Below are 14730 nucleotides of genomic sequence, written 5' to 3' on the forward strand. Positions count from 1 at the left end.
TTCACTGACAATCTTCTAAAGCTCACTACTGAATGAAAAATATCTTTTCAACTTTATTTTTTTTTATAAAACCAACAAAGTTAAATTATTTAAACAATAAAAGTTTAATAAAAACAATATACTCTTTTATTTATTTATTTTTTAACAAAAGTTGTTTTAAAAAAAACATCTGAAGAAATTATAATGTTTATACCTTTAAGTATCAGTGTAAAATTTGCTGTATATTTAGAATTACAATTGTTAAAAAAAAACACAGAAAAATCTTTATGATGTACATACTCATCACAGAACTAAGATGTCATATTCTAAAAATCATGTGGGTTTGGCTATTAAACAAAAATATTTCGTTGTTAAAAGTCAAATAAAGACAAGTTTATCTGTAGAACCCTGCACATGTAAAATTGTAAAGCAAAGATTGTGCAATCCCCAATCACACCTCTCATTAGTCGGCACTACTTGATTCCAGTGGCAAGGAGAAAACAATGCCGAGATAATCAGAGAGCGCATAAAGCACTTGGTATTTTCAAATGGTCACCCATTTTAGTACTAACCAGGCTCAACGATGCTTAATTTCGTTGATTTAATAGGAACTGATGTGTTAGTGTGATTATGCGGTATATACCAGCATGTAAATCTTAATATGCTTATTCGTTCTAATATAAAAAACAAAAAAATGTACTTTTTGAAAAATGGCAAAAAACCATTTGAAATATTGAAATGAAAAATTATAACTTTCATATTTTAAATGGTTTTGTTATTCATAACGCTGTATTTTATTTGTGGAGAAATTTATCATTTTTAGCATACACACTGACACTCCCATATATTGGTTGGTTGGTGGGTGGTATCCCAATGGCCAACAGAAAAAAAAAAAAATCAGTCCACAACTGTAACTTTTTTTTTTCTGCGTATGCCTTTTTTTTTTCTTTAAATGTCTTACACATGTTTCGCAACCCATAGCAAAAAATATTTTATTTGGCTGCTCTTCAGAGACTACCAAATATCAATAAAAGCTGACATTATTCCAAAACAAACTAAAAAGGAACAAAGGAGTTTAAAAAAGATGAGAAAAACGGCAAGTCAAAAACATGAAAGACTGATTTTAAAGATGACAGTGATTCCCTCCTTCAAAAACAAAAACATTTGACACCGTGTTGAAATATATGTAAAAAAAAACAGTGACCTGTCACTTCCAAACTTTGATGGATTCATGTTTATAGAATTTATAGACGTCTGTCTTCAGCTAATGTACCCTTACTGTCTACATTCTCTAACCAAATTCTCATATTGCAAATATTCAGTTGTGATTCATTCTCCCCTAAGTGATCTATTTGTAGACCAATAACAATGGAGGTGAGATATTTGATGCCAAAAAAGTAGTATTTGACGACTGTCATTTGTGTGTGTGCGTGTGTATGGAGAGGGGAAATAATCTTCTACTTATACATAAAAGACACTTTGTGTTTGTTAGTTTGTTCCCTATGGACTCTGAAATGGGTAGTCGTTTTTTTTTTGTTTTTTTTTTAAATTTCACACAAATGTACTCTGTGTCTGGAAGTGTACTTAGATAGGCTTTGTATCAGAATACCTCTGATAAGTATTGGTAATCAAAAATATATGATGAAAGTCAACGCATTTATATAGCCTAATTTCATAAGTATATTTGAGAAGTTTTATCACCGCCCAAGCAAAAGAACCTGGCATATAAAACCCACAGTAGGTTCTTTGATAAGACAAGGGTGCGTTCAAAATAAATCTTTCTGTTTAGAAGCATGATACGTTTGCATTTTAAACCTTAATGTAAGCCATTATATAAAAATAAATTAGCAATATGTTATCTACAGTGTAATGTAAACTACAATGGATTGTGGACTAAGTCGGTGCAGGGAAGCATGTGAAGCTTTCTTCCAGTGCACCATGGTGGGTATCCGACAAGAGCAGGTAATCAATCGATGATTAAAAAATGTGCAATTACAAGCTTTAAAAGATTTCGATGACAATAAAAATATTGAAAGTGTAGAATATTTATTGATCCTCATTCAATCCCGGGCAACGTCGGGTCTACCTACTAGTTATTAATAGTTTTTTTTGTTTTTTTTTTTAAGGGTAAATTCTTATAGTTAAACGATGATCTCTCAATGCCATTTTGCAGGACAAAGGAGATAATTTTAAATAATACAAACTTTTATAAGATTTTAGAAAGCCATTCTTGACATGAGGACGATGGGCGGACATTGGAAAAACTCATTATAAAGATTTGTTTTTATTTTTGCTTATTTTTTTTTGTGGGGTGGAGGTATGGACCAGCATTAATTATTGAAATAATTACATAGTTCCACCTGGACAACTGATAACATGGAAACATTTTTGACTTATGACAAAAAAAAAATGTAGCAAGAGGAATAATTATCTTTTACGTGAATCGTATAAAAGAGTTGTTCTCCTTTCAAACTAAATTTTTTTTTTTTTTTTCTGCTTAAAAAGTGAAAAAATAAAATGACTTCACTGAATCCTGGACAATGTCATATAGGTACAGCTAGTATATTATAATGTTTGTTACTTACAGGCTTTAAACGTACTCAACTGAATTACATAAAACTTGGCATGTAGCATCCTTGTAAATGTTATGGAAGAGGGTTAATAATGTTAATAATTATAAAACGATACTATTGCAGTAATAGAGATACGAATGCACTAAAATACAATTTATTTTTGTTTGGAGATATGATTTAAAAAATCGTGCGAACCCAAAAACTTAAAAAATGAAAAGTCCTCCCCAAAAATACAAAACGCAAAGCAAGAACAAAAGAAGTGTGCATGTATGTACCATAGGCTAGATTATGCTGACTCAGCCTTCTCTCCTTGCTTCCTCCTCCACCTCCTCCTCCTAGCTCTTCTTCATTCATTAACAACTCATTCCTATCTCCATAAGTTGGTTACAATTTTCTTCTTTTTTTTTTTTTATTCATCTTTCTTGTTACATTAAGACTTAAATATTAAACATTTAGTAAAGTTCATTCAACGTTTTTAATTGTGTATGATCTTGACCCTTCTTAGTTACCATATCGTGTGGATGCTCCTCTGTCCCCTCCTTGCATGCATCTCGTACACTAGCACTCACCTAGGTGGTGAGTACAACTCTACTTTTTTATTGTTTTCATTAACATTTATTATTATATATCAATTTTTGTGTCGTTAATGTTTTATTTATCTTTCTTTAGTGATTGTTGAGTGTAATTTGAGCATAGTTTGAGCTTGTTTTGGGTAAATTTTTGTACCCTTGGAACGGATTAATTCAATTTCTTTTAATTCAAATGGGAATTGTTTTGAGATACGATTTTTTTCAATATTCGTCGGTGGTTATGGAACAAATTAAATTTGTATCTCAAGGTATTACTGTATTGCTATTATTGAAGTTGTTACAATATCAAATTTCTAACTGCGAGGCAATATTAGTATAAAAAGATGATACACTATAATACTTTTGATACCATAGAACACTGGTGACAGATGACACATTGCATGCTAGTAAATGTATCCAATTTCACTTGCAACGCGTGGATTGACTGGTTCCAGCACATATATATTTACAAAAATAACAAATCTTCAACCCGGACAGAAAGCAGGAGAACAGAACAAGAAGAACACTAAAAAGTAAAGGAGGGGGGTGGGGGTAGAATTTTTTTTATTTTTTTTATTTGAATCCAAAGAAGGCATATTGCTAATAATATGTAAATGGTTACAGTGATTAAGAGCCAGATTTATCAGAGGCATCTCACGTCAGGAGTTATGCAGCAAGATGTTTGTTTACATTATATTTAAATTTCTGCATGTTGGTACAGTTGGCACGTGGTTTAAAGGAGTTGTTAGAGTAGTTATTTTTTTTGTAGCATCTGCAGTGGACAGATGGAATTTTATTGCTTGTGAGGTTGGTCTGAGGGTATTTATGTTGAAGGGGTGCAAGTACAGTAACTTTGCTGGAGTACATTCTATGGAAGTACTTATAAAACAAGCACAGAAATGCAACACTGTGCCAATGGGGGTTGAAGCCTGATAAAATTAATGTGGAATTAGACTCTTTTTGCACCTTGTCCGAGAAAGAGAGACTTAATGTTGGGGCACTAGCCAAGATGTGGCAATAATACTTCATGCCTGGGAGAATGGTGAGTTTATAGCAATATAGGATGCTAGCAGGTATGAGAATTCTCTAGGCCAGAAGAAAGGAGCTCACCTTGGCAGTATCTTTGATGTATTTATTCAAATTCATGTTCCCTATTAATGTTAATGGTATTTTTCCAAAATGGAAATTTTTTTTTTTTTTTTTTTTTTGTATGTGTGTTCATAGTATTATATTTTAGTCTGTCACCAGATCAATTACCAAAGTCATTACTCATTTTTCAATTCAAAAAATAAAGGAATTCAATAAAGGGTTGTGAATAATTTGGGATCCTCATAATCTGTATAAACCATTGGTTTCATTGTTTTTAATAATTACAAAGAACATGATAAAACTAATTTAGATTCATGGGGGTTATATTTTTTTTACCAAGGTTCATACTTTCTGCTTTTTTGTTTCAGTTCAGGGATAGTATTGTTAGAAGAATATTATATAATAAACTTAAGTTAGATGTAATGAATTTTATTAGAATCTATGAAAGTTCCTTGAAGCATCGCTTTTTTTTTTTTTTTTTTTTTTCAAAAAAAAAACAAAGCTGTTGAAAGCTACTGATATATGCAAATTTTTTTTTTTTTTTTATTTGTTTTACTTCTGTTTAAATTTTTTGGGTATAAACCTTTCTTCAGAGTTGATAGTAATGTTTGTAAAAGTCAACCTTTATTTATTTATTTATTTATTTTTTTAAGTAAAAGTTTGTTGACATTTGATGTTGCTGTGTTTCCTTGTTAAAATGAAACAATTTGTTTTAAATACCCTTAATGAGAACTTGAGCACGTGGCCTATTGCAAAGTATAATTCGAATTGAGGAAATTTTTTTGAAGCATCTTTTTCTTTTTCTTTTTTTTTTTTCATTTGAAAATCAAGCAAAAAGCAGTTGGAAAACCTTTAAGATACAAATATTTTATTTTTTATTTTAAAAATTAAAATTAAATTTTTCAGGTGTAAAACCTTTCTCCAGAGATGGTAGGTGATAGAAGGTGTTACTGTAATAATTTTGTCCTAAAATTCGTCTTTTCCATTTTCACTCAAACTACATCAAGGTACATAAAACCATAGAGCTACAAGTATCATTTATACAATTAAAATTTATCTACCCATTTCTCTGCAATAAAATATCAACATCTCCTGTTCTCTTTTCGTTTCCAATTTATTGCATTTTTTCCCTGCAATCATTCTAGCAAATTTATATTTCCATCCGGTTTCTTAGATACAGACCAAGGCCCTTCCTGATGCCAACACAGTGAAGTGATAGGAACTAGTGTTTTTATTGAAACACCATCGATTCAACAAGCTTCTGGGATTGGCCTCCACTCCTGACCTGAAATAGATTACTTAAAAAAAAAAAAAAAAGATTTGATTTGGGAATCTTAAGTAGGACAACTTCTGGTATGTTTGTAGCATTATAGTGACTGAGAACTTATGAGGATTAGCATAGACAAATCAAAGGTACAATGACGAGGAGGACCATAGACCCTCTCCTCCCCAATGTTTTGATAAGCCTTGTGCCTAATTTTGTTTTGTTAAACTTGTTTGGCAAAATAAAATGTATAAATCAAACCAGTTGCCAAGGTTGTTGAAAAATAGTTGTGCCATTCTATCGTTCCCTTTTTCATTTGCTTTAGGTATTTGGTTCGTTACTGCAGACATCGATAATCATGGCTCTACAGTCCCCTCTGCATTCGGTCTTTCTGATGAGGTGTATAGTTGTTTCCAGTGATCCAGTTGAGATTGTCAGTGAACTTTGTTCATTGTCTTCCTATGCTCTCCCCCCCCCCTAAAGCTGTCCACCCATATAAAATGGACAAATATCTTTGTCTGGCATATATGGTATTGAGTAGTGATCTACTGTACTCTGCTTTATGCATGACTTCTCTGATTGTCTTTCTGTCTGTCCATTTCCAATGTATTGTATTTTTTCCTAGCAATCATTCTAGCAAATTTACGTTTCCATCAGGTTTCTTTGATACAGACCAAATGCCCTTCCTGATGCCAACACAGTGAAGTGATAGAAACTAGTGTTTTTATTGAGACACCATTGAATGGCTTTTGTCTTAAAGAAGCTTGCTGCTTCAACAAGCTTCTGAGACTAACCTGAAATGGAAGACTCACATCAAATCAGTTACCAAAGTTGCTGAAAAAATGGTTGCACCGTTTTATCGTTACAAAAGGTGTCTCACTCCTGATGCAATCCTCTATCTGTATAAGAGTTAAATACATTCTAAAGTGGAGTACTGTTGCCACATTTGGGGAGGAGCCCTAACAGAGTTCAAAACCGGCTTTGTAATCTAGTAGGTGAACCTCTTTTCTCCTCTCTGCAACCTCTTTCTCATAGAAGAGACTTTATTAGTACTTATTAATTTATTTCATTTTAGTCAATTTTATATTTAAAATATAATGGGCACTATTTTCATAGAAATGTTAATAAACATATCTGCTGTGTGTTATTGGTTTTTCTGTCCAAAACCTAAATTTTTGTGCTATCCAGAAAAATGTCCATTTTATCAAAACGTATTTGTTGGTTAAATATATTTCTCATTTTGTGGAATTTTCTCGGGTCCTGCTCATAAAAAAAATATTCTTAAATGTGCGGAATGTATTTTTGCAGTCTTAAAATATTTCAACTCTTATAATAAATCTTAATTCATTCGTTATGAAAGTCTACTCTAATTTTTTTTATCTTAATCTCCATATATTATAAAATGACTGCAGAAATTCCCCTCTGCAGAAAGTATCGTACGTTTGCAACAACAGGTGCCACATACAAATTAAATACATCTACGCTATTAGCCACTATCTTATGTAACTTTCGAACACTTTTGCAGACACATTCAATCATGATAATAAAATACTACATTACATCCTAGGAGCAACACCATCACACTCGCAACATCCTTAGAAGAAGGGGTGCCTATTTTGCCTTCTAAATATTTGTCCCCTACCACCACCATCAGTTAACACCGAGAGAAAGTCTACACTTACACCGCCTGTAACTGACTCATACACACACAGATATACTATTAACTGTAGTATAATCAAAAAATAAAATCTTCCCTGAGAAAGTCTGCTGCCTATAATTGTCCACTAATATTCTCTTATTCCGGAATTAGATCATTCTGAACGAATACTTCAGAACATTACAATATGGCGTCGCTTGAACAAATATTGATTCACACGGCGTCAATTTTAGTTAGTAGACACTTAATTTCCAACATATAACAGCAAATGAATCTTCCACCTCTTTTATGTAATTAATGACTGTTTAGCTTCTCTGCTAAGACTAAAACATACACAAACATACATTTATTACTAGATACTATACGTATCTTCTACATTCTTTTTTTTTTTCTTTCTTTCTTTAGTTGTTGACCAAGATTATATCAGTCGGGATTTAATGATTAATGCTTGATTATTTTTTTCCACTTACACATCTAATTATACACATTAACTGCTACTCCTGCAGTTTAAATCCCGTCTTTCCATGAGTCTCCCTCAGCAACGCCTGGCAAATGACAAAAGCCCTCGGATTATACCGAGCAAACGGAAATCAATAACAAAAACGAACAAAAAAACAACCCATCCTAATAAATTCATAACTTTTACTATTTTCATTTAATTTTTTATTGCCAACTTTTTTTTTTTATATAAAAGTTTTTTGTTTCAATTAGTGAACAAATATATTTTTTGTTTTTTGTGTATAGAAAGTTATTTTGGTATTTTTTTAGCAGTTAAAAAATGATAATATATTGGGGGGGAAGGGGCTATTACATTTAAATGGCCTTCGATAAGATATTTTTTATGACTTAACCCAGCATAGTTTAAACATGCCCAACCTCCCCATGTTAAGAACAGCTTTTAGAATAAACACCCCCAACCTTTACATGTTAAGAATGGTCTCCGAGATTGGGTTTTTTTTTTATTCCAAAAGCCATGAGAAGGTTGGGGATGTTTATACTACGCTGGGTTAGGTTGTAAAAAAAATACCTTTTTTTTTTTTTTTCTTTTTTTTTTTTTTTCTTCTTCCAATTTTTGGCCGTTTAGAAATTTAATAAATACTGCCAACTTATTTTTAACAATTCAGCATGTTCACATACATGCATAAGTAAAAATAAAATATGCATAACGTATTTTAACACTCGATAATTGCACAAACTTATAAAATTAAATCAACTTCTACACATGATGTAATTCTGCTAAAAAAAACATATAAAGCCTCTTTGAAGTCTTGATAATCGCTCAAAATTATAAAAATTAAATATTGGAACCCTTAAAATTTTACTACGGTGAGCTCTAACAAAAAGGTTTGAGAATTATTGACATTTTAGCACGCATTGCTAAATCTTTCCTTGCCCACATGGAACTAACAAAAAATGTAATCAATAGGGCTATGACAATAGAATATTCTTATCATTGTTTTGACTCTCGAGTATATATCCGACACAGTTAATCAATCGAGAACCACATCACTATATAAAAACATAAGATATTAACTGATATATACTCAAGATTCAAAATAATGAAAAGAATATGCTCGTCATAGCCCTAGTAATCAAACACATATTGCTCTTTCCTTGCTCAGACGGAACACTCTCAAAATGTAAACACAGCATTGGTTTGGGAATGCAAATATGCACAAAATACCAACACGCCACTACCCTCCCGCCCAAAAATGGCCCTAAAAAAATGTTCTTTTACAGGTACCAATATTTGATTATTGATTTTTGAGTGATTATTAAAACTTTAATGATGCTATATTTGTTTGTTTGGTTTTTTTTTTAGGGTTTCTTTTTTGTTTTTTTGGCATTTTTTATTCTTTATTTTTATTCTTGTTGATTAAATTTATTTTTATATTCTTGACTGATTACCTAGGCATCAAAGCTGTGACTTATGTCAACACTTATTTTCTAGAACTGATTAAACACTTTCAAATAAATTAAGGCAAAAAAAAATATTATGCAGGTAGGTTTCAACGTACATTTTATTGGCTACAGAAACACTTATTTGTAATATATTTGTTTCTTTTTCCCACTTTTACTTTCTGTGGAGTATTTTATTATTTAGAAGCTGTGTTAGAGCTACTTTTAGAAAAATATACATGCAGTATACCGAGAAGAAAAATGATGGCAGACTTGAAAGATGCTGTCATCGGTGGAAGGCAGTTATCTACCTCTGTTTTTGCTCAATCTAAAGTTATTAAATGCTTTCTTTATAATCAGCCAATACCTGCAGGTTATTGCCCCAAACCAACACTAATCGCCAGTAACCAACAGTGGCTTTCACTAGCTGCCACTGGAAAACAATGCCTGACAGTGGAAGCCAGATTATTTCATTTGGGCCACAGCCGCCAGTGTCCGCTATTTTCCAGGGATGGTAGTTTAATTTGTTTTTGAGAAAGGTCCTTTAATGATTCTGTTCTGGATCTCTCATGCTTCCACCGGGCAACACCGTTTACAGGTTCTGCTAGTTATTTATATTAAAAAAAAAAATTAAAATTCATAATGAAATACTTTTTAATATGTAAAAAATTGTTTTTTTCTTGTTTTGCAGTCGACTTGGGATCAAACTAGGTGACATGAGAGTTTATCATAAAACTGATCGAGGTAAGTTGTTTTAAAGTCCAATGCCAACGGATATTTGTTATGCCATCCAGCGAATTCATTGTAGTTCTCAATCCTTTCATAAGTACGGTTCCATCGTTCAATTGAAAATCTTCCTGACATTTATCTTCGAGTGGCCTTTGACCTTGGTAAGTGGTGAATCATTAGTATTAAAAATATTTTTTTACACATTTTAATGGCATACAGAAAGAACATAGAAAGTTTTAAAGTGTGTTTAGCATCTTTCTTTTTAAAACCCCTCTCTCTCACTCTCTCTCTCCTTCCCCCTCTTCCAAACTTTGGCACCTGGTTTCATCCCTGGTTATTCCAAACAAATGTATGATTTTTTTTTTTTTTTTCTTTTTTTGTGCCATAACTAGCTTTGGGTGATATTGAATCAGAATGTGTAACATTTGTAAAAAATTTTTTAAATTTTACTTATTTATTTATGGAAATTGCTCCAGACAAGTCAGTAAGCCACTTAATGTTAGCAACTTAAAAAAACACAAAAAACAGCCAACGGATAAATTCTGACCCAGAAAACAACAATTCTTTCCCCTTTGTCAGAAACACTGCTCATGTAATGTGAGAATAAAATAAGGAAAGCAAAATAAACCCAAGGTCCATTTTCTACTCTCTTGAAGTGTATTTGTTGTTGTTTGTTTTAGTTTCAACACGGACAAATATGACTTCCTTTATATAATATAGGGATGTGATTTCTCCATATTTTAGTAAAATGTTGCCTTTTTTTACTTAAATTTTATAACAATAGGCCAAATCATTAGAGCTTTGTACCATTTGTTGCAATTTTATTTCTCTGTCTTCCTCTTTCTCACTTTAACTTTCTCTTTTTATGTTTTGTTTTGATTTATCTCTTCTTTCTGAAATTGTTAATTTTGCCATACTTCAAACGATTCATGGGTAGGAGGAGTAGAAGACTTTTATTTCGTCAATGAATAACTTCCTCTTTCCTTTAAAACATCAGTTCATACTTTCAGTATTAACCCATTACCCGTCAGCATTCCCATTAATGGGACGCACAAAAATATCTACATTTACATAAAAAAGTTTCCCTTCGGCTGCAATGAGTTTAAAAAAAAAAATAAATCATAGATTAAGATCTTTCGCTACTACCCCCCCCCCCGGATGCACACAAAAAATAAATGATATTCTTTTTTTTAAAGGTGATTATGAATGAACACTGAAAAATTTGGCCGAAAGGAGAGAAAAAAAGATTTTAGAATTTGTGGTTGGGGATCTGTTTTAAATATGAATTTAGATATAAAAATAATTTCAGATATTTTTGCCATTTGTTACTTGTCCCAGATAATAACATCAACAAACAACACACTGGAACCTAATTCTATACTTCTGCAGTTTATGGACCGTGCTGAAATAATAGCTTTATTATATAGAAACCCATTTTTAACATAAGGAAAGGAGTTTTTGTTAACTATTTTGTACTTTCACCTAGCAATTTAATAAACAAAAGATAATGTAAGAATTGAATTTAACTTGAAAATCTTAATCTAAAAACAACTAGCATGGTTCATAATTTTATTACATGTTTGTTTATATGTGAAAAAAATTCTTTACTCCTAAACATTGTTGTTCATCATGAGTTGCAACAAACTCCTTTTAAGCAAGAGTATTTTGAGGAACGATTGAAATTATTAACAATGAACACACCTGGAAATCAAACGTTGTAAACCTATTTCTGGAATTTGGGCAGGACGCCATTTTGATCGTAAGTGGAAGTAAGGGAGCGATTATTATTTTGCGAAGAATCGTATTGCTCTATGTTGGAATTAGTATGAGTGAAAAAATGAAATAATAAGCGGTGGCTTAAAAGTAATTATGCAATGAAAGGTTAGAACATGATGATGTGAGGAGAGTGAGAGGACTTAATAGATATAGAGTGAAACTCTTTGCTATCTTTGTGGGACTACATAGTTTCTTCAGAATAAATGTAATAATTTTTTAAACAGAGATGAAATGCATGTATACTTTATAGAAACACTTTAGAAAGAGCATTAAGTGTTGCACATCAAAGCTTTGTTTAGGAAGTGTTTGGTGATTTTCCTATTGAAACTGGTAAGTTAATTATTGCCATATCATGATGGGAGTGAAAATTTCATGGTGTGACAAAAATGTGATTTTTATAAGCAATGGTGCCTCTGTCTATCCTGTAGGGTGATGGAATCAAGAAAGGAAAAAGAAAAGAAAAACTTTCGCCTGTATTTATTAATTAATTTATTGATATACATATGGTATTAATTTCCATATAAGGACAATGATTGCTGTGAAAAAGAACGAAGGGGGGAGACACAGGGCAATCTTCAAATTTTGGACTGCTGAGAATAAGAGAGAAACAGTGAGAAAGGTCGGTGAAGATTACAGTTGAAGTCAAGAGTTAGCAAGAAGGAGTTTGAACAAATATTTATTATTTTTAACTCTTAGTTTCATTCACATGGTTTTCTTATTGTATAATTTACTGAGGATTATTTATTAGATCAGAAAATACTCAAAGAAAATAATTTCACTTACCAGAACAGAATTTACAGATGTTTGAATGTTTTAAGAAAAGTTTTTTCTGATGATGATTTATTTTCTATGTTTAGAGACTAACGTTGAAATCAAAGAATCTGCCCGTGGCAAAGATGTCTACATCATTCAAACTGGAACCAAGTAAGTAGGAGTTACCTTCTCCTGATTGATATACTCTTTTCACACTGCTGATGATACTCAAATATGCTTTCACGTTCACATTCCAATTATTCGGACTAGTTGCTTTATTTGACCAGATTTGACTTCCTGAAATTTTTCTTTTTTTAAGAAAGTCAAGAAAGTTGAATTTAAAAGTTTTTTTTTTTTTTTTTTTTTTTTTTTTTTTGATACTGGTCCATCTTTTAAACCAGACAAAAAAAATATTTTTATCTAAAACAACAACAAAAAAAATGTATAGAGCCCCATCCCCTCTCCTCCTGGAATCATTACTAAAATTTATAATTGAAATTTAATAGACAAGTCTGGCATGTACTGAAGTTTATTTGTAACTGGAATTGCAAAAAGGATTATGGATTTTATTAATAATTGGCGGGGAGGGATACCCCAATACCTTCATAATTTCAATTGTTTTTGATTAGGCTTATATTGTCATAATTGGGAAAGGCATGAACATGCATTTCCTCAACTATGGATAAAATTTAAAAATGCAAGAAACGTTAATATACCATTGTTGTTTTGCATGTAGCCAAATAACACCTTTTTATTATTCTTATTGTGATGATTCTTCAGTTTTACCCTAACATTAAAAAATTTATGATTGCACAAAAACTTTATCATGTACCTACCCGTTATGTTAAAAATAAAAGCTGTAGAGTAAAATTTGCACAAATGCATTCAGTATTTTTTGTATAAAATAAAATTTTATTGGTAAATGCTTTCTTGGCCTTTTGGTCAAGATCAAAGTGTAGTATCTGTTCTTCAGATGCTGCACTTCTATTTCTTGTTCTCTTTCGTTGGAGGAGAAATCCTTCACGACTGAGACAATTTTTATTTTTGTGCCTTTTCTCCACGTTAAAAAACGACCCTGGTGTCTAACTCTGTCCCATGGGGAGGCATAGTAAATAGGTACAATGAATATGTGAGATTTAAGTTTGAGTTATGTCCCTTGAAAGGCCAAAAAATGGTTATTGAGCAGTTTTACCGACAAAGTTAAAAAAATTTTTTTACAGTAATACTGAATAGGTTTGCTTAACTTTTGGTGTAAAAACACTTTTAACTTCATATCTAAGTACATAAACCTTTTTATGCTATTTTTTTCTTTTTTTATAAACAGTTTTTAATATTGGAGTCAAACTGAAGAATCATACTTAAGTTTTACATTTTGGTGATGGGAATGTAAGTATTGTGACATTAATTGAAATAGATTTTGATAAATTTATAATCTTTAACAGCCTTTAAGGTACACCTGACATTTCCAAAGAATAAATGAGGATCCCTGTGAACTTCTGCTCCAAATCCTGAACTCCTTATTAATATTGCTATTATTTTATTTAAAAAAAAATAATTTTCCAAGTTGTAAACAAAATAAAGTCAAAGTTTCATTTTTTATGGAAGCACGATGCAAATATAGTGCACCTCACCCCTGCTTGATCAAAATGAAGTATACATATTCAAATAGCTTGAGTATATACAAGATAATCATATTGGCATATCGATTCTCATTATGTCATTGAAGTTAAGTAATGTTAAACCTGGCCAGTACCTGATGGCTGACCATTTAGGAATAGAGTGGAAAATATTTCTGATTAGAGCCAAACCACCCAAGAGATATTTTCCTTGTTTAAAAACGTAAGTGCCTCATTTGAGGAAAGAGTTCCTCTGGGATCATCTTTATGAGAGGACCAACATCTGTGACCAGTTGGATGGATGTTCTTTGATGTGAATATATTCTTTGGGCGGCTGAATAATAACCACCAACAGAACGTCAGGGTCAGTCAGGCATGAAGAGACCCTAAAAGAGAAGGTACAAGAGTGGGAATGGAACGCTTGAAACAACAGTTAATTTTGGTGAGAACTATGAGGCAGTTCAGCTGCTGCACTTCTCAAACCAGGTTGGATCCGTTTGGGGCCTCTCACCAAAGACACTGTAATGGGACTGAGGTGTATTGGTCTGGTTGAACAAATATCTGCAAGTCTGTCATTCAACCTTGTCTAAAGCGAGTGCCACTTATCTATATAAATAAAACAGTAGATGTGTGTGTGTGTGCGTCTGTCTGTGTGTAAATAATCAATAAACTCTTTAACGACTGATCACATAACACGTAACAGGAAATAGTCATCATACACCAAGGATGGTTTATAACGAGTAAAATCTTTGTTTGGATGAATGATGTGTACAGACGTATATCAGCAAGTTGAAATGCAAAATGTTCATTTAAACTTGCCGATATA

At 31.9% G+C, this 14730-nt stretch overlaps 1 protein-coding gene and 1 pseudogene across 3 annotated transcripts in view; both read left to right on the plus strand.

Annotated features, from left to right (window-relative positions):
• LOC145252617 (phosphoribosyl pyrophosphate synthase-associated protein 2-like) overlaps positions 1-14730 on the plus strand; it is a 105499-nt gene that overhangs the window by 64931 nt on the left and 25838 nt on the right. For all 3 annotated transcript variants that reach the window (XM_080112335.1, XM_080112333.1, XM_080112334.1), the window contains exons 2-3: positions 9722-9774; positions 12393-12459. In XM_080112335.1, the coding sequence (XP_079968461.1) occupies positions 9747-9774; positions 12393-12459 (95 nt within the window). In that variant the 5' untranslated portion in view covers positions 9722-9746. The remainder of the gene's footprint in view (positions 1-9721; positions 9775-12392; positions 12460-14730) is intronic.
• Positions 13211-13328, plus strand: LOC145253014 (U2 spliceosomal RNA; annotated as a pseudogene).

The sequence above is a fragment of the Euprymna scolopes genome, chromosome 29 (genome assembly GCF_053919585.1).
Source record: "Euprymna scolopes isolate OS-2025 chromosome 29, ASM5391958v1, whole genome shotgun sequence".
Taxonomy (NCBI): domain Eukaryota; kingdom Metazoa; phylum Mollusca; class Cephalopoda; order Sepiida; family Sepiolidae; genus Euprymna; species Euprymna scolopes.